The sequence below is a fragment of the Amphibalanus amphitrite genome, unplaced genomic scaffold, assembly GCF_019059575.1.
Source record: "Amphibalanus amphitrite isolate SeventyFive unplaced genomic scaffold, NRLGWU_Aamphi_draft 000112F_arrow, whole genome shotgun sequence".
NCBI classification, from domain to species: domain Eukaryota; kingdom Metazoa; phylum Arthropoda; class Thecostraca; order Balanomorpha; family Balanidae; genus Amphibalanus; species Amphibalanus amphitrite.
The window spans coordinates 783,379-807,034 of NW_024881607.1; the positions used below are offsets into that span (position 1 = coordinate 783,379).

General features: G+C 46.6%; 1 protein-coding gene across 4 annotated transcripts; it reads left to right on the forward strand.

Moving 5' to 3' along the window:
* On the forward strand, positions 1 to 23,269 carry LOC122381045 (DNA-directed RNA polymerase II subunit RPB7). 4 transcript variants are annotated; one of them, XM_043364749.1, is made up of 5 exons: positions 1 to 76; positions 279 to 466; positions 18,348 to 18,457; positions 20,887 to 21,060; positions 22,684 to 23,269. In XM_043364749.1, exons 3-5 carry the CDS (start codon positions 18,359 to 18,361, stop codon positions 22,927 to 22,929), a joined length of 519 nt encoding a protein of 172 aa, XP_043220684.1. In that variant the 5' UTR covers positions 1 to 76; positions 279 to 466; positions 18,348 to 18,358; the 3' UTR covers positions 22,930 to 23,269. The 4 variants fall into 4 exon arrangements, with proteins under 4 accessions (XP_043220684.1, XP_043220685.1, XP_043220686.1 ...); XM_043364750.1 differs by having other exon boundaries at positions 2 to 466; XM_043364751.1 differs by lacking the exons at positions 1 to 76; positions 279 to 466 and adding an exon at positions 4,269 to 4,287.
* The last annotated feature ends 387 nt before the right edge of the window (positions 23,270 to 23,656 follow it).

Consider the following 23,656-nt stretch of genomic DNA (forward strand, 5'->3'; position numbering starts at 1 on the left):
ATTTCGATCAACACCATCAAACCCTTGATAAAACCAAGGCCCTATCCATCAAACCATTATAATCGTTCTATAGCCGGTATAAAGGGCATTCCTATTGCCATTTATAGTCACCGTGGCTATAGCCTTGATCAAGGCCGTATGTTCTAACCAGTTCTAACTTATATGGCCTTAGTTTCTATGGCCTTGGTTTCTATGGCCTTGATTATAATAGAGTCCTGTGATCAACACGCAGTGTTTCTGCTGTTATTTGGTCGCTTTTGACATTGCCTTTCACACAGATTTGATTGAACCGTTTTTAGTCCTATAAGGCACTGTAATAGCAATTGTACCCAAAATTTATATAGCCTTGCCCAAGATTGTACCTCAGGACTAGAGGAAGTCAGGACCCAAGTCTATTGCACAGAAATCTGAGGACGGACACGTTCAGCGCCTTGGGTTCAGCGTTTTTTCTGCACATTGACATCAGGCAAGTTCCTCGGCATTAGTAGAGCAGACGTCACACCAAGGTTTTCCAACCAAGGAGAAGCGCTGTAGGTTTGTAGGTTGTAGGGTAGGTTTTTAGGTTGAAGGTTTGTAGGTTAGGTTAGGTCAGGTTAGGTTAGGTTTGTTTAGGTTTTGTTAGAAAGAAGTACCTACCTCCCAGTCTGCAAAAGGTGGCAGGGAGCTCGACGAGATTTTCGGGGCAGACAAAATTCTGCCCGGAATCAGGGTGCTGAGAGACGAGGTGCAGCCCAATTCTGGTTCCCAAATGGTATAATGGTCCCAGGGGCAGCCCATTTCCCATCTTTTTCTCATCTCTGCCCCAAGATTTCTCAATCCTGCCCCGATTTCTGCCCCTGATTGTGAGAGCTGCCCCGACAAGATCTCGTTGAAACCTGCCACGTTTTTTCAGCCTGCCTACCTTCAGGCATACCTAGCGCCTTTTCTTGGTTGGAAAACCTTCGTGTGACGTCTGCTCTACTAATACCAGTTCCTCTATGAAACACTCTTCCAGCTGATTTCGCCTTTAGGCACCCTTTAAAAACTGATGAAATTCATAAAACAGGAGCATGAAAAGAAAGAACATATCCTAAGGTTGAAAAGTGTGATCACACACAGATACTTATGATACTTTTTACACAAAACATCAGTAATGCTGATTTAGCTGAACCACAATGTTGAGTCTAAGTGTGCTGTGTGAGGGCTGTTCGGCTGTGCAGCCAAAATGAAATGTGCTGCAGCACGCAGGGGCGTCGCCACGGATTTTTGAGTGGGGGGGTCGGGTTTCCGGTCTTCGTCTTGATGGGTAGGGGTGTTTTTAGCCACACTCCCGTTTTTTTTTTCGTGTGCCCGGAGAAAAACCTCGGCGCACAGCGCCGCGAAAGCAGCAGTATATCTTATTGTACATAAATTTTGCATCGTGCATAAAAGTCAAGCAGAGTTCACCTGAGGTCAGGTCACAATGTCATGTCAAGTTCAGTTTTAATGCCTCTTAAAACTGCAATCTTGTCTTTCCTATAGATTATCTCCTGACTCCTATAAGTCTGAAATTTGGTGTAATGATTGGGATTAAAAGTGCCAACAGTTCATGAATCTGGGATTTTACATCTGAGAAGCGAAGTCAGGTCAAATAGGTGTGTGACCTCACCAATCATTATAAGATATGGGAAAAAGCACGATGCCCTCTGCTTTGAAAGAATATGCTAAAACGCTAGATACTTTTGTAGCCATGGCACCTTGTTCATTTTAGAGATAAGGTGCAGCTGATGACCAGTGGTGACTGAAATGGTCAGTCATTAGGTCATCAAAGGTCTCTAACACATTTTCGACAACAACTTTTGATGGAGACGTTGTAGAGCGATGACAGCACCTGGAGTGTGTTCAGCTCAGTAACACAGATCGATCCATATGCAGCAGGTTCTTTTCCGGTCAGGTCATGACCTTTACCTGATGTCAAGTTTTCTATTCAAGTTTTTAAGTTCAAATTGTAAGCCATGCGAGTGTTTCGACGAAACAAAAACGATGGTGATAACATGAATATCATACACATTCACTGAATCATAGGTTGTTACAGAACAAATGTTTCGGCAAAATCCGTCCGTTTAGCTGTTTGGACTCTATGGTACACAAGCCATAGACCCGAAGTCATATTTGAGGCGAAGTTGGCGAAAGAGCTTTAAAAAGCTGTCGAATACGCTTTCTGTGTTGCTGTAGCTCTTATTCGTATTTTGCGGGTCGGCGGTCGCTAAGGTAAAACGTTTACCAACGTAACGCATAAGGCATGCTTTCGGCCCCTGATCGAGGTAGAGTTTCGCGGAAGAGCGAAAATGCTGCCCGTGATGAGAGAAAGCCGATGATGCCCAATTTCAAGGTCTTGGCCGGGTCATCTTGGTCAACGCCCAAAAGTAGGAAAAATCTGGCCGCCTGCTAGAACTTAGTGAGCCGTAGCTGTTATCGGGGTCCCGAGTACGAGTTCGATGTTAGTCTTGAACAAAGATGATGACTCCATGCATTTTGGGTAGATCGGGTCGGGTCAGGTCAGGTCGACCAGCAGGCTTCCTGCCGGCCATCTAGAGTGGGTGACTGACAACCACCAACGATAGCTTCGTAACATGTTCATAACCATCATTTATCAAAACTACTTCAAACGGTTCAAACGGGCGCTAAACTCGAAATCAGCCCCAAAAACCACACTTGTAAGTGGAAGCAAATAAAACTCAAAAAAAGTTAACCAAGGTCATCCATATTCGAATCAGGGCCAATTTTTTTTTAGAATAGGTGTAAAATTCATTAACCCTCGCCCGTATTGGTGTTTTTCAGCCGCGAACGTATAAGGGGGGGGGGGGGCGGTCCGTTGGAAACCCCCTTGCCGTTTCGCCCCTGATCGAGCTAGAGCTTCGCGGAAAAAAACGAGCGTGTTGCCCGTGACGAGAGGAAGCCGATGATACCCAATTTTAAGGTCCTAGGTCCCAAAGGCGGGAAAATCGGGACCTGTTAGAACGTCGTAAAGTGTGGCTGCTATGGGGTTTTTCGGGGTGCTGATCACGAATATCATGTTAGTTTTGATCACAGATGATGTCTTCATGTATTTAGGCCAGGTTGGGTCAGGTCAGGTCAGGTCAACCAGTAAGGGTATTCGTAGTAGGTGGCAACCGCCTCTGACAGCTTCGTAACATGTTACGAAGGCACCAAAACTACTTCGTAAATATTCATATGGTTGCTAAATTCGAATTCAGCTCCCAAAACTGGCCTGGTAACATGTAAAACTCGAAAAAGTGAACCGAGGTCATCAAAGGTCAATGACCTGACCTGACCTTCAGGTGACCTTGACACCCACCCTTATGCATGGGGACAACATCATATCACATGTTTGAACGCTTGAAACCACGAAAAGACTGCAAACGCGCGGCTAATGCGAGCCGGCATACGCCGAATCGCGATTCCAGCCAAACATGGTCTCGAAAAGTAGGTCACAGGTCAAAGGTCATTTGGGTCAGGGTCATCAGTCATGAGATTTTCAGGGTAGGTGTGAAATTGATGAACGCGAGGGTACTGAAAGTTTCGCCGCGATCGGCCGCTTTTTACGCGAGTTATTCGCGAAAAACCATGGGGGGGTCCGTTCGACCCCCCCCCTATACGGGCGAGGGTTAACTCGAGGTCACTGGAAGTTTCGTTGCAATATACTCCTTTTTGCGCGTCTTATTAGGAAAGCACCAGAGGGATCCACCATCTGACCCCATTTCCCCTATGCAGGCAGGTCCGAGGGTAGCAGGGCTGAGGCTAGCCAGGTACCTCGTAGTTACTGATACGTCATCCGACGAATCGACTGCAACCATTATTTTGACAATCAGACGAACGTTTGGGTCAGTTTTGACGCGCTCGCTCATTTGAGGGATAGAAAGGGACTAAAATCATATTGTCATGCTGATGTTCTAGCCCACAGCTTATTGACCTATAAGCAATAGGGACTAGGGAGCTCTTGAAGCGATTCTGAATCTGACGTTGTATTTGTTGATGTTGCTGACGCCAACTTCCCTGACATGATAGCTAAAAAAAAGCATACTCAGCATCGCCAAAAGTGGGGGGGTCGACCCCCCCGGTTCTGACGAGTGGGGGGGTCGCGACCCCCCCGACCCCCCCGTCGGCGACGCCCCTGGCAGCACGCATGCGTAGTGAGGGCTATGTCACCCATTAGTCCCGCCCACACCACTGCGTCATCGCCTGTGTGATGCCACCCACTAAAGCATAGGTACTTCTCTTTCCTGCAGCTGGAAATTTGGTGCTACAGGAGACAAAAGTGGCACGGATGTAAGTTTATCATCCAATATTTCTTACCGCAAGTTTTATCGTTAGTTTAGCGGCATGCTGCAGGAGAGTGGGCGGAGCCAGGAGGCTGACGTCACCCAAGTATGAGGCACGCAGCACAGATTTATGCTGCAGGAACCCGAACAGCCCTCTGGTAAGGCTATGTTACAAGTCAAGTTAGGTCAGGGCAGATAAGGTTTTGTTATTTTTGCTTGAAGTGCATCTGATTTTTTTTTAGTATTATATGATTGTGCAAACTGCAAAATGCAAACATTGTCTGGGTTGATATATGGTTTTTGATGATTTGGTGTGGTTTTACTTCAATTTTGAGCCTAGGGTGCAAAAGGAAGATTTCACCGTCAGTTAGGCAGACTGCCTCTGAAATAAATAAAAAATGAAGGCATTAAAAATTGATTCTTCATGAGGATATTTGGCATGAATAATTGCAGACCCTCTCCTTTCTAAATCACCAATTATCTGAATATATGTGGGTGTTTGATGTTTCAAGAAAGAGTTAACCTGAAAATGTTAAAACTGTCAAATGAATGCAACAACATTGCTCTAATTAGAGCAATCTGACTAGTGACTGACAAAAGTAATGAAAGGCAATAAAGAAATTGATTCACTTTGAACAGATGTTCAAAATATTGATTCTGCACTCAGTTGGCTTATCAATTTTTTGATTCACAGGTAATGTAATTTAATTTAAAAATTGAAATCCTTTGAGTGCTTGTCTAAACCCCCCCCCCTATACCTTTGGTCACGTGACTGCCATGATAAACTTTGCGTTTTGCAATGATATGACTTAAACCGAAGTAATAAATGTTACAAGTTTATTATTTATGATGTTTTAGGCAGCAATCGTGTAAATATATCCTGGAATTATATATAAACTGCTGAAAAGAAGTCACGCGATGTTACCAGATTGTGCTCGGACAGCATCTTCTTGAACTTCGATTTTGAGTATTTTGTACCTTCATTGAGGCCTAATAACGGACGTTTTTAGTTATAAAATGAAGCACTGAATCTAATAAGGGCGAAATTTAATCATTTTTGCACTTTCAAGGCCGGGCTATCCTGGCATGAACTTCGGCCAGTTTTTGTGTAAAGCCTATGGTGAAAGGAAAACTTCACGCCCGGCTGACGTCACAGACCTCGGCTACCAAATCGTGCCCGCTGGGGGTCGCGCCATACCTACTTCATGAGCCCCGTCCCTTTTCGTGACGTAACAGCCCGGCTGACCGCGGCGACCGCACGGTTCATAAACAGGGCCCTGTTTTACGCCACAAAGTAGGTACACTTTGGCCGCTAGATGCATTCAAAGTTGTTTGGGATGTAAGGGGACCCCAATAGATTTTCTTAAAATCTGGTCCATATGTATAGTCGACTACAGAATGATGTTCCACTTTTCACAGGCAATTATTTGCCACAAACCTTTGCTTGAGTCTGGTCGCTAATACCCACCTACCCCCAAATCTGCGTTCCTCGTTGGATTTCGGCCACTGTAATTAAAAAACGAGAGAGAATAATTAATATTTAGTTGGGGAAAAAACGAAGAAGTTACGCGGTAGTAGGCATATTCTTCGACCATGAAACGCGTGCCCACATCCTTCTGCCTATGTATGTGACACATAAGTATGTATTAAATGGTACAATCGGCTCCAACTGCTCATCCTTGAGCTGCTCTGCTCGCAGCTCCTCGCACTCAGCGGTTTGATTCCCATCTCAATGACGGTACAAGCCGATCGAGTGTACGAGTCGAGCTCGATGACCATGGTCACTTTTTAGTTTTGCCCTTCTTTCATTGCCCTCCAAGACAAACCATCCACGTGCGGTATTTCGGGCTCCGGACGATACCGCACCTCGAACTCGGAATCGAGCACGAGCAGCCTCAATGCACCCCTCACAAGTCGTGAGGAGCATCATTTGGGTTCCGTTGTGGCCTGGAGCAGGTATCCGAGAGCGCTGTTGTCTGTGGTCAGTATGAAATGCCGACCGTCAAGATAGTAAAATAACTTCTCAAAGAGCAAAGACGACCACCAGGCTCTCTTACCAGTATAGGCTGTAGTGATGTCAGTTACGGAAAATCGGAATACCGATACCAAACCAAATACCAACCAAAACTGTGGAGAAATACCGAATTTTTTTTGTCAAGGTCATGTCAGGTCACGGAGTTATGACGTCATAAAGGGAACACCCTCCGGCCAGATTTACGCTAAATTGGAGATTGCTTCACATTGGTATTAATGCCGACTGACCTGACACACTGATGGACTGTTTTAGAATCACAACTGGCTGATTTGACATTGGCACAATGTCCGTTGACATTTTGAAGGTTACTAAAGGTCAAGGTAAGGTCAGTGACCTCGGTTGACCTGTAATGACTTCTTGCACTTGTATGCCTTTTCGGGGTATTTTGATGCCCTGAATTCGAATTTGCTATCCATTTCAGGCATCGTCGGTTGTTTCTTGTAGTTCATTTTGGGTCAGGCCCAGGGTCAGGTCAGTGACGTCACACGCCTGACGTGACCCAATGCCCAAAAGACCTTGCAGACTTCCGATGCTCCCAACACATCATTTTTAGAGTTATGACATCGAAATACACACCAAACGATAGAGAATTGATCAAGGATCACGATAGTGAAGGTTTCAAGTCGATATCTCCTACCGTTTTGCCGCAATCGGCGCGGAAATATGACAAGTTAGATTTTTCCGAAAATTTGACCTTTGACCGGTCATAAGTAGGTCAAATGTTGACCTAGGACCAAAAAATATACCACCAATCGCGAGATATCGTTGAGAGCAATCCGTTGGTCTTTTCCGCTAAGCTCTACGACGCTCCGTTTTCAAACGCCAGGGGGGGTCGCATCAACCCCCCCCCCCCCCTGCATGGGCGAAGGTGGCAAAACACCGTTTACGGGCGAGGGTTAAAATAAAGCCAAAAGAGCATATTTTTTCATTGCATTGTGCATTTTTCGAAATGACAACTGGATCTCGCTGTGCATGTCAATATATAAACAGTGGTTCAACTGGCCCCGCTTTCCCCTACAGAAGATTTGCAGTTTGTTTTTCTCATTTGGGCTGTTCTTTCTTCCTCACCGGGCTCAACATTATAAAATATATTAAAAATTAGCTTCGAATCTTCACATTAATTCAAAATCACGCAACATATTTGTGCGTAGTTTACACCACTGATATCAAGAGCTTGATAAAATATTTGGCGCTAATTACGTAGTTTTATGAAACCCAAATGGCATCAATTGGTCCGGAATCGAGCATTTGCCGTAAATGAAGCTCCGTAATTTCGATGGCGTGAATTACTCCGGTCTCCGGCTTTATGAAACCGAATTGGCATCAAATACGCCAAATCTGGCATAATTGACGGAACGCCGTAAGTAATTACTTTTATGAAACGAGGTCGTGGAAGCAACAATTTTCGAAAAAAATCGCGTTTTACACCTTAACCCTCGCCGGACCTATTGGTTTTCTACATACGCGCCGGCCGAGGGGGGGGGGGGGCTGGTACGACCCCCCTCGCCGTTTCGCCCCTGATGGAGCTAGCGCGTCGCGGAAAAACGAGCGTGTACGCCGTTACGAGACGCAGAGATTGGTACCCGATTTTAAGGTCCTAGGGCTAGGTCAGCCGGTGACCTCGGTCAGGTCAAGTGCCCCAAGGTACGGTTCAGTTTTTGGTGAATAACTTCGCAAAAAAAACGGCCGCAGAGCCGCGATTTTGGCAGTTTCGTGTTTGCCTCGCTCAGGCGCGTCGAATGATATACTTTTTGTTTGGGTCAGGTCAACTTAGGGTGTTGACCTCAGGTCAAGGTCAGGTCAGCACCCCCAGGTCACAAGTTGGTCGAAAGAGGTCATGTCGCATATCATTCGATTCGGCAGGTCTTCCTGAGTCCATGGGTGGCTTTCCCGACTCGCTAGCTCATTTTTATCGGGAGTTATTGACGAAAAACTAATATGACCTTGATGACGTCATAAATGACGTCACGCTATGTCAACATTGCAAAAGTGACGCATCTAACCTTGCAAGGAGTGCATCAAATCACGATTCTGTGTGCTTGAGATAGTTGGAGATCGTTCCCGGCGCCAGAATAGCAGTTTTCATTTTCCCCATTGACTTATAATGGTGAGGTCACGAAAATGACCTGACCTCATATGACCTTTAGGAAAAATCCGAGATATGCAAGTTGTGAGACCCATAATGGATACTAGATCCTGCAAATTTCATTTCCCTGTGACATCCCCTCTGGCAGTGAGGGCGTTGCGAAGTTGCGACATCGGAAGACCGTGCAGAGGTTCACTTATGACGTCATAGGTCAGTGACCTGACCTGACTCAAAAATGCGGTTGGTGTCAAAAGATCCGGCTTGAATCAAAGGTCAGGTATGCCAAGTTTCAGCTCTCCATCGCCAGCGTGTTCGGAGCTATCGCGAAAAAAACCCTATGGGGGGCGGCACCCGCCCCCCCCCCCTCAGCCGGCGAGGGTTATCACTAAAAATGCTATGACTTCTTTATTTTTTGACAGATTTTGATAAAACTTCAGGGGTCGAAAGTACTGACAGGCATCGGTCAGTACTTTAGGGTCGAACTTCATGAACTGGTCTATCATATATGTTCCGGCATTTTGGATATTTTAAAAAACATAGGCGGATTCAGGTAACCTAACTTGGGATGATGTTTTGAGTTTTTGTCATGGTATGTCATGTGTCTTATGACGTGATATGTCATATATCATGTAAAACATGCAACGTGAGCACAAAATACACGTTTTCGTTAAAGGGACCCTCCCACCTTAACATTAGATTTGAGTTGAGGTAGCCAAAATGTGGTCCCTGGCTCACAATTACCGGTTTCGGCACTTACAACATCGAGAAATGCCTTAAATCGGAAATATTGAATTTCAAAATTGCAGCATTTTTATTCAGAGGGGCTAATGCATAGGAATACCCCTCTGAATGTGTGACGTCAGTGCAGATATCTAACGATTTTTTAATGTTTGACTTAAACGTTTTGTAGCACAGGGGCGGATCCAGGAATTTTCGGGAGGGGGGCGGCAAGTTGAAATAGTGGCGACCTGGCAATCCGGGGGCGCCAAACCGTCGTCAAAATCGAGAGTTTAAAACCCACGCCGTGAGGGGGGGGGCGTTGTCACGTCCCCCCTAGGGTTTTGGCAAATATCTTTAAAACGGCTGCGCGCAGTCAGTATACATTATCAGTTATCATATATCTTTTCTGCACATGTTGTAAAAATGTGAGACCCGGGTGATGCAAGGTCAGGTCACCAGGTTATTCCACGTGACCTAACCTTAGAAAAAGTTCAAATGCTCACCATTGCTATACCGACTGAACGATCGCTTTGAAACTTTCAGCAGTTGATGAAAGCAACAATATTCATGAGATGTATATCTCGGAATTTTGATATGTGACCTAAGGTCAGGTCAGCTTTGCGACCTCTATTATATATAGGTAAGTCTATGGGAGAAAATTGAAAGGCATCTCTTTTGGACGAGCGCCATTCTAGACAATCTCAAGCATTGGGATACAGATAAAATTAACATACTTAAAGGAAAAGGGCCACCTTTAACATGGGGATTGAAACTGAGATAGCCATCTTGTAGCCCGTGTCCGAAAACCTATCTGTCTACCTCCTTACGGCCGATTTCGGCCTCCATTCGTAGTTATCGGCAATTTTAAAAGAAAATACGCCAGGAATGCGTCCTTATCCCAGGAATGCGTTCTTATCCGACAATACAGCCACCCGCGGCGAGGCTTTGGTTTTTTACCAATCAGCTCCAACCAGCTCAGCTTTAACCAATCAGCTTATCTGACACAATCCGACGAGTCTGTCTTCTGAACGCTGATTGGCTTGAGTGTGACGTCATCGCTATGCCATCATACAGTAGGTGCCGTAGAGAGTATCAGCATAGTACCAATATGTTAAATAGTTTTAAATACTTTTTAGCGAATTGTGCACTTCTGGCACCAGTTTTAAGAAGAAAATGAAAAATAATAATGTCAAAATGAAAAACAACGATATCTTCATATTTCACGAAGGTGGCCCTTTTCCTTTAATAAGAACATTGCACCTGTGACCACTCATTAGTTATGTTCCAGAGGTTTTCCCAGGTCATGAAAGGTTCACAGCTGTTTTTTGTAAATAACTTTTGATAGATACATGCTAGAGCGATAAAAACTCAGTTGTGTTCAGCTCGACGATACGGATCGACTGATATGCAATATGATCTTTCCCGGTCAGGTCATGACTTTGACATGAGGTCAAATTCTCAAAATTGCCTTTAAAAGTCATCATATTGTTCATTCGACGCGTCTCGAACATAAACGTGATGCTGGCAAAGGTAACGTCGTGACTCTCTTGAGTCAAAAGTTATTACAGGAAGACATTGTGAATTCGTAAAACGGCTATTTTTTAGAGTTTTTGCCCTCCGAAGACTAAACCGTTAACCTTGCGTCATATCTGAGGACAGGTTACGGAAACACCTTTGAAAGGGCTATCGAATGCGCTTTTCCGCTGCCCTATAGCTGTATTGGTTTCCGAGTTAGGTATGTGCCGGTGTTTCGAAAAAAAATGTTGAAATAGGCAACATTTTACTTTTGATGCAACCTATGGTGACCTGACCTTTCACCTGACCTAAAAAATGACGTTGTTTTCGTCTTGTTTTTGGACGATCTTTCGAATGCCGCTTACCGCGTGTCGCTACGCGGCCCAAGAGCCGAGTTAGACGAGGGGGGGGTGACCCCCCCAGCACGGCACGGAAAACTTAGACCACTAGCACGGCGCGGGTTAAATGTCGTAGATTGGCGCCGCTTCGTTAGCAAAAGAGATCAGCAAAAAGGTGGCCTCCATTTGCTGGTGCGTCCTTCTTCTCCCGGTGATGTCCCTCTTTTCTGGAAGCGTCTCACCTATGCTGGTATGCCTCACTTCTCCCGGGGGCGCCCAACCTCTGCTTGGATCGCCCAATCCGTCATGGGGAGGCTCACTTTGCTGAAGTCGCCTCATTTCTTCTAAGAACGACCAATTTGCTGTAGGCGGCCCATTTATCTGGGACGCCCATTTTTTGCAAGAAGTGCCCCCTCTTCTTCTTGATGCGTCCCGCTTCTACTGGGAGTGCACCTTTTCTGTTAGGGCACGCCTTTGCTGCTGGGGAGTCCCTTTTTCTACTGTGAATGGGGCGGCCCTTTCCTGTTCGGCGACCCCAAATTCTGCTGGGGGCGCCCCATTTCTGCCCAACTTTTGCTGGGGTGCCCCTCTCCTGCAGGGGCACTTATCTTTTGCTAGAGACGCCTCTTCTGGGGGCGCCCTTCCACTGCGGGGGACGTCTCTCTCCTGCCAGAGGCACCCCTTTTCTTCTTATGGGGCTCCTCTTTTTGCTTGGGCGCCCCTCTTCTGCTCGGAGCGGGGCACCACTCTCCTTTTACTGGGGCACAGCCCCTCTGCTGGGGTTGCCCTTCCGCTGCCTCAGGGGCGCCCTCTTGTGCAGAATATACTCCTTTTCTTCTTGTAATGAGGCGCCCCTCTTCTACCGGGGGCGCCCAACAGCTGCTGTCTGCTGGGGCGCCCATCTACTGCTGGGGCGTCTCTCTTCTGCCAGAAATTGTCAATTATCGGGGTTACATGAGCACAGTAAATACGTATTTAGCCGCTAATTCGAATTAGGAACGCATTACCGACTCATGTAGCCACCTGCTAGTACGAATCGGCGATCCGATCCGCGGTTACATGAGCAAAGCAAATACGTATCACGATCGGATTCACCGCTAATGCGAATCAGGAGCGTACTACCGACTCATGTATCCACCTGCTAATACGAATCGGCGGTCCGAACAAAATCCGCAGGGAAAGAGGCTTAGAAGCGAATAGGACCAAGATACGTATTACAGGAACTATTTCTTTCCAAAAAGAAACATTAAAATGCAAAATAATAGGTATTTTTTCATTTGCTTCTTTTGAAATAATAATTAAAAAATATGTCGGTATTTTGTCAAGTTTTCAAAAATGAATATAGTGAAAACCAAAAAGAAAATATCAAAGTAGGGGAAGCGGGGTAACACCGCCCCCCTAAGCTTTTCGCCATAATGAGAGAATATGTGTGAAGTCTCTTGGTAGTTATTGTCTTGGTTACAATATTTAAACATTTTCTCACGTGTTTTAGGTACTTATTTTGCATGCTCCTAAAAGGTTTTCATGTATCACGACTTTTAAAAATACCTTGCATATTTGCTGCCTACAAATTGTGTGGGTAACCCCGCCACCGGTGTTGATGTTAACCCAACCCATTCCTACGAAAGCTTTAAATTATTCAAAGATCGCGTGCGATGAGTTTCCTGTCCGTAAGTGGTAATTTTCGCAAATAATCGGTAATGGACACCTTAATAGGTATAGGTTCATCAGCTGTTTGCCAGTTTTATACAGCTGGCAAGTGCTTGGTCGGGATGCATGAAAAATATAAAGTAAAAAAATCAAATAAGCTGCTTTTTCCCGACTTAGGAACATCTACGAACATAAATAAAGCGTCTCTTTGGAGTTTCATCACTTATCACGCTACAAACAGGAAACACCGCAACCTCAATTGGGGTAACACCGCCACGGGGTGGCGGTGTTCCCCAATAAGTGATCACAAGCAAAAATCGCCAGCGGCAAGAATGTACTACACGGTTCAAGCAAACCTATCTTACTGGACAAAGCCGATCAGTTATTTTTCGATTTAATCAAGTAAATCAAAATGAGTCTCTACTTAAGGACATTCAAAAGTGCTCCCAACTCATCGAATTTTTATAAGAGAATGTGCATTTTTCTTTAAATGCCCACATTGGGCTTCGATTACACTGAAACACCGGAACACAAATCAGAAGACGCTTACCTTCGTGCGGTTAATAGGAAATAACGGATTTTTACACTTCACATTTCATACTTTCGCCGCCAGATGGGGTGGCGGTGTTTCCCACAGTGGCGGTGTTACCCCCGCTTCCCCTACTTTCAGTTGAAACATTTTTCTGACAGCACTACAGACGAATCAAGAGAGGCAAGTGCTCAATGAGTCAAAGCAAGACAACTTTATGTTTAACTTTTTTTTGTTAAGTTAATTGAGAATGTTTTGAGCAGATTAAATGCAAAAAGACATAAGATATTAAGTTTTTAATTCAGTCACCTCTATTGCTACGGAAGTGCGCCACATTTGTATGCTATTCCCGATTCCGTTTGTAGTGCGCATTACCTTCCGTCAGGCCGAGAGCCAAACTGGATCCGTTTGACGTCACTGATACGAATTTGCTCATGTAGTCGGTGCACTGAATGCGTTCTTGGGGAGCTGATGCGAATTAGCGTAGTGCGTATTTGGAACGGATCGCTCATGTAACGGAGGCACACGATTCGGGCCGTATTTCACAAGAACTATTCTTTGCTGACTGGAAGCGTCAAAATGCAAAATACTAAGCTTTTTTTTGGCTGCCTCGTAGAAAATAGCAAAAAAATGTTGGTATTTTGGTATAGTATTTGCATGTGAAATAAAATGAATGAAATATTTTGATAGATAATTTTTTTCTGACCACCCTGCTGTCGCTGCATGGCGAATCAGTGCCCACTGACTTAAAACAAGAAAACTTTGTTTTCATTTTTTGATTTCATGTTAATTTTAAATGTTTTTGAGCCTATCAAATGATATAAGTATTTAAAATTAGTTCAGTCGTCCCGGTAAATGCCGCAACTGCGCCATGACTGTACGCTAATCCTATTCCGTTTGTGATGCGAATTACCGGCCGTCGAGGAGTCAGCCCGGGTGAGCCAAACAAGATCCGTTTGACGTAGATAAAACGAATTAGTCTCATGTAACCGGTGCCGTAGATACGTTTGTGGGGAGCTGATGCGAATTAGCGTAGTGCGTATTTGGAACGGATCGCTCATGTAACCCCGGTAAATGGGGCGCCCCTATCCTGCTTGGCGAGCCCAACCTCTGCTGAAGGCTCTCCATCTCTGATCAACTTTTGTTGTGGCGCCTCTCTTCTGCTGGGGCGCCCCTCTTCTGCTGGGGGCGCCCCTCTCCTGCAGGGGGTTCTGCAGGGGGTTCTCTCTTCTGCTGGGGCGCCCCCTTTCGCTGGGGCGCCCGTCTCCTGCTGGAGGCTCCTTTCTCCTGCTGGGCCCCCTCCGCTGCCGGGGGCGCCCCTTTTCTGCCAGTGGCACCCATTTTTATTATGGGGCTTCTCTTTTTTTTTTGTTGGGGCGCCTATCTGCTGTTAGGGCGCCCCTTTTCTTCTTGGAATGGGGGCGCCTCTCTACTTTTGCTGGGGCGTCGCTCCTCTTCAGGGGGACACGTCTCCTGCCAGGAGTGCCCCTCTTGAACAGAAGGCATCTTTTTATTCTTGTAATAAGACGCCCCTCTTCTGCTGGGGCGCCCATCTGCTTCTGGGGCGACTCTGATCTGCTGGGAATGGGCAATTGGGCGTCGCTCTCCTGCTTGGTGAGCCCAACTTCTGCTGGAGGCGCCCTATTTCTGCTCAACCTTTGTTGTGTCGCCTCTGTTTTGCTCGGGGCGCCCTCTCTGCCGCGGGCTATGGGCGCCTTTTTTGGATGTCGGGGGGGGGGGGGGCGGCCGCCCCCGCCGCCCCCTGGATCCGCGCCTGTTGTAGCACGCGGTGGTATATCCCGCGAGTTGCTGGGGGGGGGGGGGCGTTAAACGCCCCCACTTTTTTCGCCGGGCCATAGCATAATAACGGCGCGCCGCAGGCGCGCCAAATTTTGGGTACCTGTAGGGAATTGATTGAAGTTTATTGTGACAAAGTTTCAAAAAAATCGGTTGGAAAATTTATGAGATATCGAGGTTTTAGTGACGTCATGATTTCTGAGTTTTCGGACAAAAACGGCATGTGTTCAAAAATCATATAAAATCACAGAATAGACATACAGACATGCCGTAAACGCCATTAGACTGCCAATACCATGGTCAATCAAATGGCTATCTTCGATTATTGATTATCGTTCCGCATTTTCCATAATCTTGAACTGAATCTTGGCAATTTTTTCGTGGCTACTTCACGACCATGATACATGAATTTCTTAAATTGAACTTTTTGAGCCAAACACGTACTCATATGATCAAATGAATGTCACCATCGTGTTTTACGCCCCAAATTACCTATAAAACATGTGTCACAGGCTGCGAATATCAGTTTTGATTTTCGGGGATATGTGCCTACCCGGTTGACCTGACCTTGACCCTGACCTATGCTTGACTGACCCCTACATGGAGCTGACACTCTTGTAGGCCTTATAAGATGGATTGTGCACCGTTTTGACAGAGTTTATGGCGAGAGGCGCCCATTGCGAAGTCCTGAAGTCCATGCTACTGAAAGCCCGATTTCAGGTGTTTGACCTGACCTTGACCCGACCTGTGACCTCAAAATTCAACTTTAAAGTACTCATCTGAGGCGTCTCGTCGCGCTCTTTCGTTTGCCGCCTCGTGCGTTTCGCTGCGCCTATTGGTTCTCGAGTTATCGGCTGGGGGCGTTTAACGCCCCCCCCCCCCCCCAGCAAACGGTGGGTGGCGAAATACCCCAGCAACTGCCGGGATATGCTGCTTTGCGCGCAACAAATGCCGCACTTTCAAATAAAGTCGCCAGGAACAGCGGAGATCCCAAAAAGTAAACAAAAGTAAAAGTATTGTATCGAGAGTACATGAACCTCCAGGCTCCACGAATCAAACTATTAAAACAGTTCTGTTTTAACAACTGTTTTAATAGTTTGATTCGTGGAGCCTGGAGGTTCATGTACTCTCGATACAATACTTGTCCATTTATAACTACAAAAGTAAAAGTCTAATATCTTGAAAACCGGTGAATATTTTTCGATGAAATTTGGTAGATATTCGTTTTTGCTCTTTCTAAACCGAGCGACATCACTTTCATGCCAATTCATTACCTAACTTTTTTGAAGGTGGGAGGGTCCCTTTAAGCATAGGCGGATTCAGGCATGCTAAGATGGTGGGCAGTACATTGAGATGTATTGTACACGGAGGTGCCCTTTCTCAGGTACCTGGGTCCGCCTATTCCAATATTTTCATTTAGAATGACGTCACATACTACATAGTCTTTAGGTGCATACATATGACGGGGGGCGCCACTGCTCACCATTACAAACCTAAGTAAGTCGCTGCTTAGCGGCAAATGTCGGAACAGTCAAAGCTGGGCCAAAACTACCCCCGAGAAACTCGTCCTGGAGACGCCTCTGCGCAAGCTAGAAACTCAAAAATTTGATACAATGTGCCCAATGAATGGCAAGGAAAAGTCACCAAATTTCAAGCCCCTAGCTAGAGTGGTTTTCCGTCGAGAGCAAAAAAAAAAAAACTACAGGTGGGGGCCGATTTGCCGCCCCCCCCCCCCCACACCAGTAATAGGGTTAAAGGGGCTGGCAGCCGTGGCTGCTAGTGTCCTATTACCCCATCCGCAAATGCCTTGGAGGCAAGGCTCCATGCCAACAGATCGACTTTCGTGCTTTCCAATAATGGCACTGACAAAGCTGCGCTTGAGGTCAGGAGCTGTCCCACAGGCATCGGTCAGTACTTTCAGTGCCTCTCAAACTGTTCAGCCCAGCCGCGACTGGGAGTTGGAACAGATGGAGACCCCCCCTTACTGCACCGATACCTTTGAGATAGTAGCGGTGCCTAAGAAATCGGTGCGTTAAAAAATCGGTGCATGCGACCTACGCAAAAATGCTGCCCCTTATCGTGCCAATCGTGAAACGTGAAACTTCACTTGCTCCAAACTCAGACGTGAAGACGTTGACAGTGTGCCTGTTCACTGTGATGATGAACATGTGGTGTGACTGTGACATCGTACCCCCTTTCTTTTTAAACACTTGACATTGCGTTAATGAAAAGCCGCATGTATGTGGATTTAAAGGTAGTGTGCCACCTTTGAAAGATTTCCCATTTTATTTTTCCTAGGATAAGAAGCTTCTGTTTTTACCTAATATCGCAAAAAAATCAAAAATGGGCCTGGAATAGTGCCTTTTTCGCCTAAAAGTTTATCGGTTTTTTGATATGTATAACAACTGTAGTGGGCTGACCTGCAAACAGGCGTCGGCAACAATCGCGAATGCGGCGCACATGTGACAACAAGCAAAGGTCATTATAGAGTTACGACGTACGGGAATGAGTTATCAGCTGTCTAATCGTAGACAACACAATGTCGAGCCTTAAACTGTAAGCCTGTATTGGTATTACTTCTTTTATTTGGCTGTCGAACATTATTTATGGTTTGAAATATGATTTTATGTAAAATAATTGATATGAAAAAGCCGTCTCTTAAGTTATGACCCCATTTCACCACACGCAAGTGGCAGAAATGACAATGATCAGCTGACGCATTTTTCTTGACCGAAGTCAGAGCGCGCGGCCCGACGCACCACCACCGCACCACAAAGTATGAGCAGAAGCCGCGCCCAAAGCCAGGGCCCCGGTAACGTGAGGTAGCCGAGTCGGGGCAGCGTGCGCTGACCCAAGCCGGGGCCGCAGCTTTGGGCGCGGTCTACCGCATCCCCGCGGGCAGCCCCGGGCTATCACAGACACCGGGAGGACGCGCGGCCCCGGCTTGGGTCAGCGCACGCTGCCCCGACTCGGCTACCTCACGTTACCGGGGCCCTGGCTTTGGGCGCGGTCTACCGCACCACCTAACAGGCGTGTTCGAAACCGCAGGAGATGATGATGAACGGGTTTATCGAAACTTGATTGGATGAGCATATCGGTAATAGCGATTTCAGTGTGTGCATTTATTGTTCATAGTGGTGTGAAATGTGGTTGGGGTACGACCGACAACCCGTCGGGGCGAATTTCGCACTGGGGTACTCAAAATTTGAAGAATTTAAGACGTTTCCATGAGTTTTGAAGGTATGGATAAGTTCTAAAAATCCGGTTCTCCTTATCTGGGCCATTAACTCCATACGGTCCAGGAAAGCTGGCACACTACCTTTAACGTGAATAAATGAACTTGTGCCAACCAAGTTAAAGAAAACGACATTACTGAGAGTAACTGCATTTGTTACAGGAGCTGCTGCAATGTTTTTTCACATATCGCTGGAGCATGAGATTCTTTTGCATCCTCGCTACTTCGGACCACAACTGCTGGAGACTGTCAAACAAAAACTATTTTCAGAGGTAAGGCGGTTTTTGAACGTGTCGATTGAGCTTTAATGCAAAATTGACCACAGGGGCGTCGCCTCGGATTTTTGAGTTGGGGGGGGGGGGGTCGGGTTTCCGGTCTTCGTCTTGATGAGTAGGGGTGTTTTAGCCACACTCCCGGTTTTTTCGTGTGTTGAGAAAAACCTCGGCGCGCAGCGCCACGAAAGCAGCGGTAGGGGAGAGTGGGGTAATTTGGCCGGTGGTGTAAATTGGCCGCCCCCACCTGTACGATGGATAATACAAGTGAGTGAAATAACTCTAGTCTCTATTCATTTGTCATGGGTAGACATAACTGGAGGACAAATGTCAAAACTTTGCCCCTCGTAGTTTTATTCAAAATTAATAAAACGTTAATTTCATTAGAAAATGGTAACTTTTACTTCTGTTTACAAAGTTGTATAACATGTAGTATTTGGGCTAAAAACGACTTCAGACATTATAGCGCCATTCTTGGGGGTGTTCAGCGGTTCCAAGGGCAATTTTATCTAATTCCGTAAAGCCGTGATGACTTTATAGACAAAAATTTTCAGAATGGTAATATGGGGTAATTTGGCCGGGACTAGCGGGGCAACTTGGCCGGTGCGCTCATGGTCACTATGCTGGGACGGCCGAGTTTTCATGGTCAATTGTACCATAAATGACATGATTCATGACAAACTTTGACTACTTTGATGCCTTACTTCCGATTGGTCAACTGTAAGAGCATGTGACGTCATCAAAGGTTACCAAACCTTTTTTGCTAATAAATCCTTACATAAAAATGGTACAGCCGCACAAATGGTCTCATTCTGTTCAGTTCGCCAAGGCGCATCGAATGATATGCATGATGACCTTGAAATCACGTGACCTTGAGGTCAAGCGACCTGATGCAACGTAACCTGAGGTCAACATTTGACCTTGACTTCTCAAGGTCAACACATATATCTTTCGATGCGGACTGACGAGAGAATTACGATGGTACTCGAAGTTTTGGCCTAGCTTGATTACTTCAAAAGTTATTCGTAAAAACTGTGATCGCATCTAGAGCCGCTAATTTGGCTATTTTGACCCCTGTGACCCCTGAGCCAACCTCCAAAAAGCGGCAAATGCGTCATAGGACACACGTCATTGCTGAATCTGAAGCTGACTCGCGATATAACAGAAAATCCCGACCGCAAACTAACACCGGCCAAATTGCCCCACACCCCCGGCCAAATAACCCTGCTAGTGGGGCAATTTGGCCGCCTTGCAGACCTTTGTAATACGTCACAATTTCAATGTAGTAATTACTCTATCATTTCAAATTCACTGTCCAGTAAAGTAAAATGAATGCGACACCTGCCAGCGTTGAGAAAATGCAGAAATGTGTCGTCATTTTTAAGTTATATTGTTTTCTTAAAAAACGGCCAAATTACCCCACTCTCCCCTATATCTTATTGTACATCACTTTTGCATCGTGCATAAAAATCAAGCACAGGTCACCTGAGTTCAGGTCACAATGCTATGTCAAGTTCAGTTTTAATGCATCTAAAAATTGCAATATTGTCATTCCTATAGAGTATCTCCTATAAGTCTGAAATTTGGTGTAATGAATGGGATTATAAGTGCCAACAGTTCATGAATCTGGGATTTTACATCTGAGAAGTGAAGTCAGGTCAAATATGTGACTTCACCAATCATGATAAGATATGGGAAAATGCACGAATGCCTTCTGCTTTGAACGAATATGCTAAAAACGCTAGATACTTTTGTAGCCATGGCACCTCTGCTCATTTTAGAGACAAGGTGCAGCTAATGACCAGTGGTGACTCGAATGGTCAGTCATCAGGTCATCAAAGGTCTCTAACACATTTTCGATAACAACTTTTGATGGAGACGCTTTAGAGCGATGACAGCACCTGGAGTGTGTTCAGCTCAGCAACATGGATCGATCCATATGCAGCAGGTTCTTTTCCGGTCAGGACATGAGACATGACCAGGACATGACATGACCGCGGGGTTCGCGACCCCTGCGACCCCCTCCCCCCGTCGGCGACGCCCTTGATTGACCAATGATAATTGCTAAGCCTGTCGGATGAGTTCCAGTAGCGGCGGAACACCTTCATTTTAAGGGGGGGGGGACACTGCCGACTTTTGGTCCCATTCTTTCCATGCAACGCCAGTAGGGCTAATGTTAAAATGGCAAAATCAAGGGGAGAGGGCACGGTGCCCCGGTGCCCCCTCCCCCCGTTCCGCCGCCTGTGATGAGTTCCAGAGTTTGTGTGCAAGTATTAGCACACCTTCGACAGGGTAATCCAATATCATGCTTGATATGCAAACGACATCAGGCAATTGTTGAAATCCAATAAATGGGAAGAGTCCGTGTCTGAGGTCGCCTCGCCCCTTTCCCCAAAGACCAGTGTGATCGCTGACGCGGCGCTCCGCAGGTGGAAGGCACGTGCACGGGCAAGTACGGCTTTGTCATCTCGGTGACGACGATCGACAACATCGGCGCCGGCCGCATCCAGCCGGGCCGCGGCTTCGTCGTCTACCCGGTCAAGTACAAGGCCATTGTGTTCAGACCGTTCAAAGGCGAGGTCCTCGATGCAGTCGTCACACAGGTAATGGAATGGGACGGCAGGCTTCTACGCTGCCGGACATTGCAGACATTGAAACCTATTTCCATTGATAAGCAACTCACTTAATTGCCAGCTGTGCCAATAGCTACACACTACACAGCTATTTTTTTCGATGGCCTGGTGTATTATTCAGGGCTGCGGAGTCTGTTATTTCGGTGACTCCGGCTCCGCTCTCACTCAGAGCAGTTAAAATCAACTCTGACTCTGGTCCGACTCCGGGCATCCCTCGTAAAGTCCGTGCGTGAGTCAATGGAGTTACAGATGTCTGTGTGTGTTGACTGGATTTGCCTATGTCGTTGTGTGTTAGACTGGATTTGGATTTACCCATGCCGGTGTGTGTTAGGCTGGATTTGATTTCAGTGCGTGCGTGCGTGCGTGTGTGTGTGAGACTCGGTTTACCGATGTCCGTCTGTGTGAGGGGCCGATTGTCCCATAAGTTCGTTCTCACCTGAATTTTTCTTTTAGAGGCTCTCGTATTTAAAGGTACGCTGAATTCATTTCGTAACTGAGCTGATGGGGTTGCCATGGCAACTGACAATATGCTCCACAGAACTTAAATTCTCTAGACAAAATATTTTTTGCTAGAGAGTCCACTTCTTATAGAGACGGCTAACGCCCGCAACATAGAGGTCTCCGATACGGGTACGCTTCGGTATTTAATTAGCACGTGGGCCATTAGGGACGATTGAAGGTGATTGAGGCCATCCAGTCTGTAGCCAATGTCCATCGCTAACTGGACGCACAGTCAGCAAGTGACGCCGATGATTTGTCGGCAGTCAATCACTGCAAGTTTGTCCTCTCCAGTCAGCCTTCAGGGGTGAGCCAAGTGGCCAAAACTGTGTGGCGCCAGAGTGGCCATCAAAAAGGTCAAAGGGTTAGAAAGTTGGTAAGCAGACTTTTCAGGATTGATAACCAGCTGCCTTAGAGTATCCTTTCGGGGTACATAACTCACGATCACTTGGGCTTAAGACTTAATGGAGGACTAAAAACAGTCGAAACAGTCAGTTTGAAGGAGAAAATTGCATACGTGAGGTCATAGTCCCATCTTCAAGCAAGACAGTGCATCAGTACACAGATCAAGCAAAGCTTATAAGTGGTGCAAGGAGACTGTGACAAGCGGTTGTGGCAAGATCACATGCCAGGCAACTCATCGGATCTAAATTTCATAAAAATTTGCTGGTTATACTTAAATTGAGGCTCGTCGAAGCGAAGCGCTGTTCCAGCCTCGAGAAGCTCACGGCGCATGTCAAGTCAGTCCGGGCTAACTTCAAGCCTGCTATGCAGCCAAACATGTCGGTTGGCATGCCGCAGCATGCATTCATGTGTTTGCTCATTAAATGGGGAGCACATTGAGGGGTCATAAACATATCAAAACGCAATATACTCTGTTTTACATGCAAATATAAGGTGAGAATGAACTTTGGGACACCCTGTACTGGCTGATGTCCGTGTGTGTTAGACTGGATTTGCCAATTTCCGTGTGTGTTGGAGTGGATTTGCCGATGATCGTGTGTGTTAGACTGGATTTGCCGATGTCCGTGTGTGTTAGAGTGGGTTTGCCGATGTCGGTGTGTGCTAGTCACTGGCCGTGTCGTCTGCCTGCAGGTGAACAAGGTGGGCCTGTTCACGGAGATCGGCCCGTTGAGCTGTTTCGTGTCGCGCCACTCGATCCCCAGCGACATGGTGTTCGACCCCAACTCGAACCCGCCCTGCTACAAGACCCAGGACGAGGAGGTCATGATCCAGCAAGACGACGAGATCCGGCTAAAAATCGTCGGCACGCGAGTGGACGCCAGCGACATATTCGCCATCGGCACACTGATGGACGACTACCTGGGCCTCATCAGCTAGTGGGCGGCGCGCGGCGGTTCGGTCCGGCGGTTACAGCTCCGCTCCCCAGATTCCGGAATACCGCCGAGCTGGCGGCGGCTCAGAGGAACCGGCGGCCGGCCTCTGAGCGCCATCGGAGAAGTAGTGGGACTCTCCGGTACCGGGCGGCAGTGCCAGCGCAGTGCCGGCCCTGCCGCTGAATGCTACTCGTCGCTTGGGTGGTCGGCGCACCGAGTCTCAGTCGACTGCTGTTGGGCTGGGGACCTTAGGGCTCATTCCGTGTTGTCAGTATCATCACCATTTTGTTAATGTGCATCCTGTGAAACTATCGGATTCATGGTAATACACCCGTCCAGGAAAATTGTTTGGTTTTGATTCTGAGCGTTGTTTACAGGTGTAAGCGCCTTTCTACCTGCGCACGTTTCTGTTTCAAGCGATAGACATGCGAGGTAACTTCATTCGTCGGTTCCAAGAAGATTGTATTGTATCTTCAAGTGGTGCGAATTTCAGAAATTAGAATAGGTAAAATGTTGATGCTGTTTTTAATGCCCATAATTCCCTGTAACTACCCTAGCTGAGTTCAGAGTTGTCTATTAGTAAGTAAATGTCGAACACGAATCTTAGTGTATTAGTGTGATATCACTGGCGGATCCAGGGTTTCAGCGCGGGGGGGCATACCAGGTAACGGAGCCAAACCTAGGGTACCCCCAAACCCTGTTTTCTCATCGGATTTAGGCCACTTATTTTT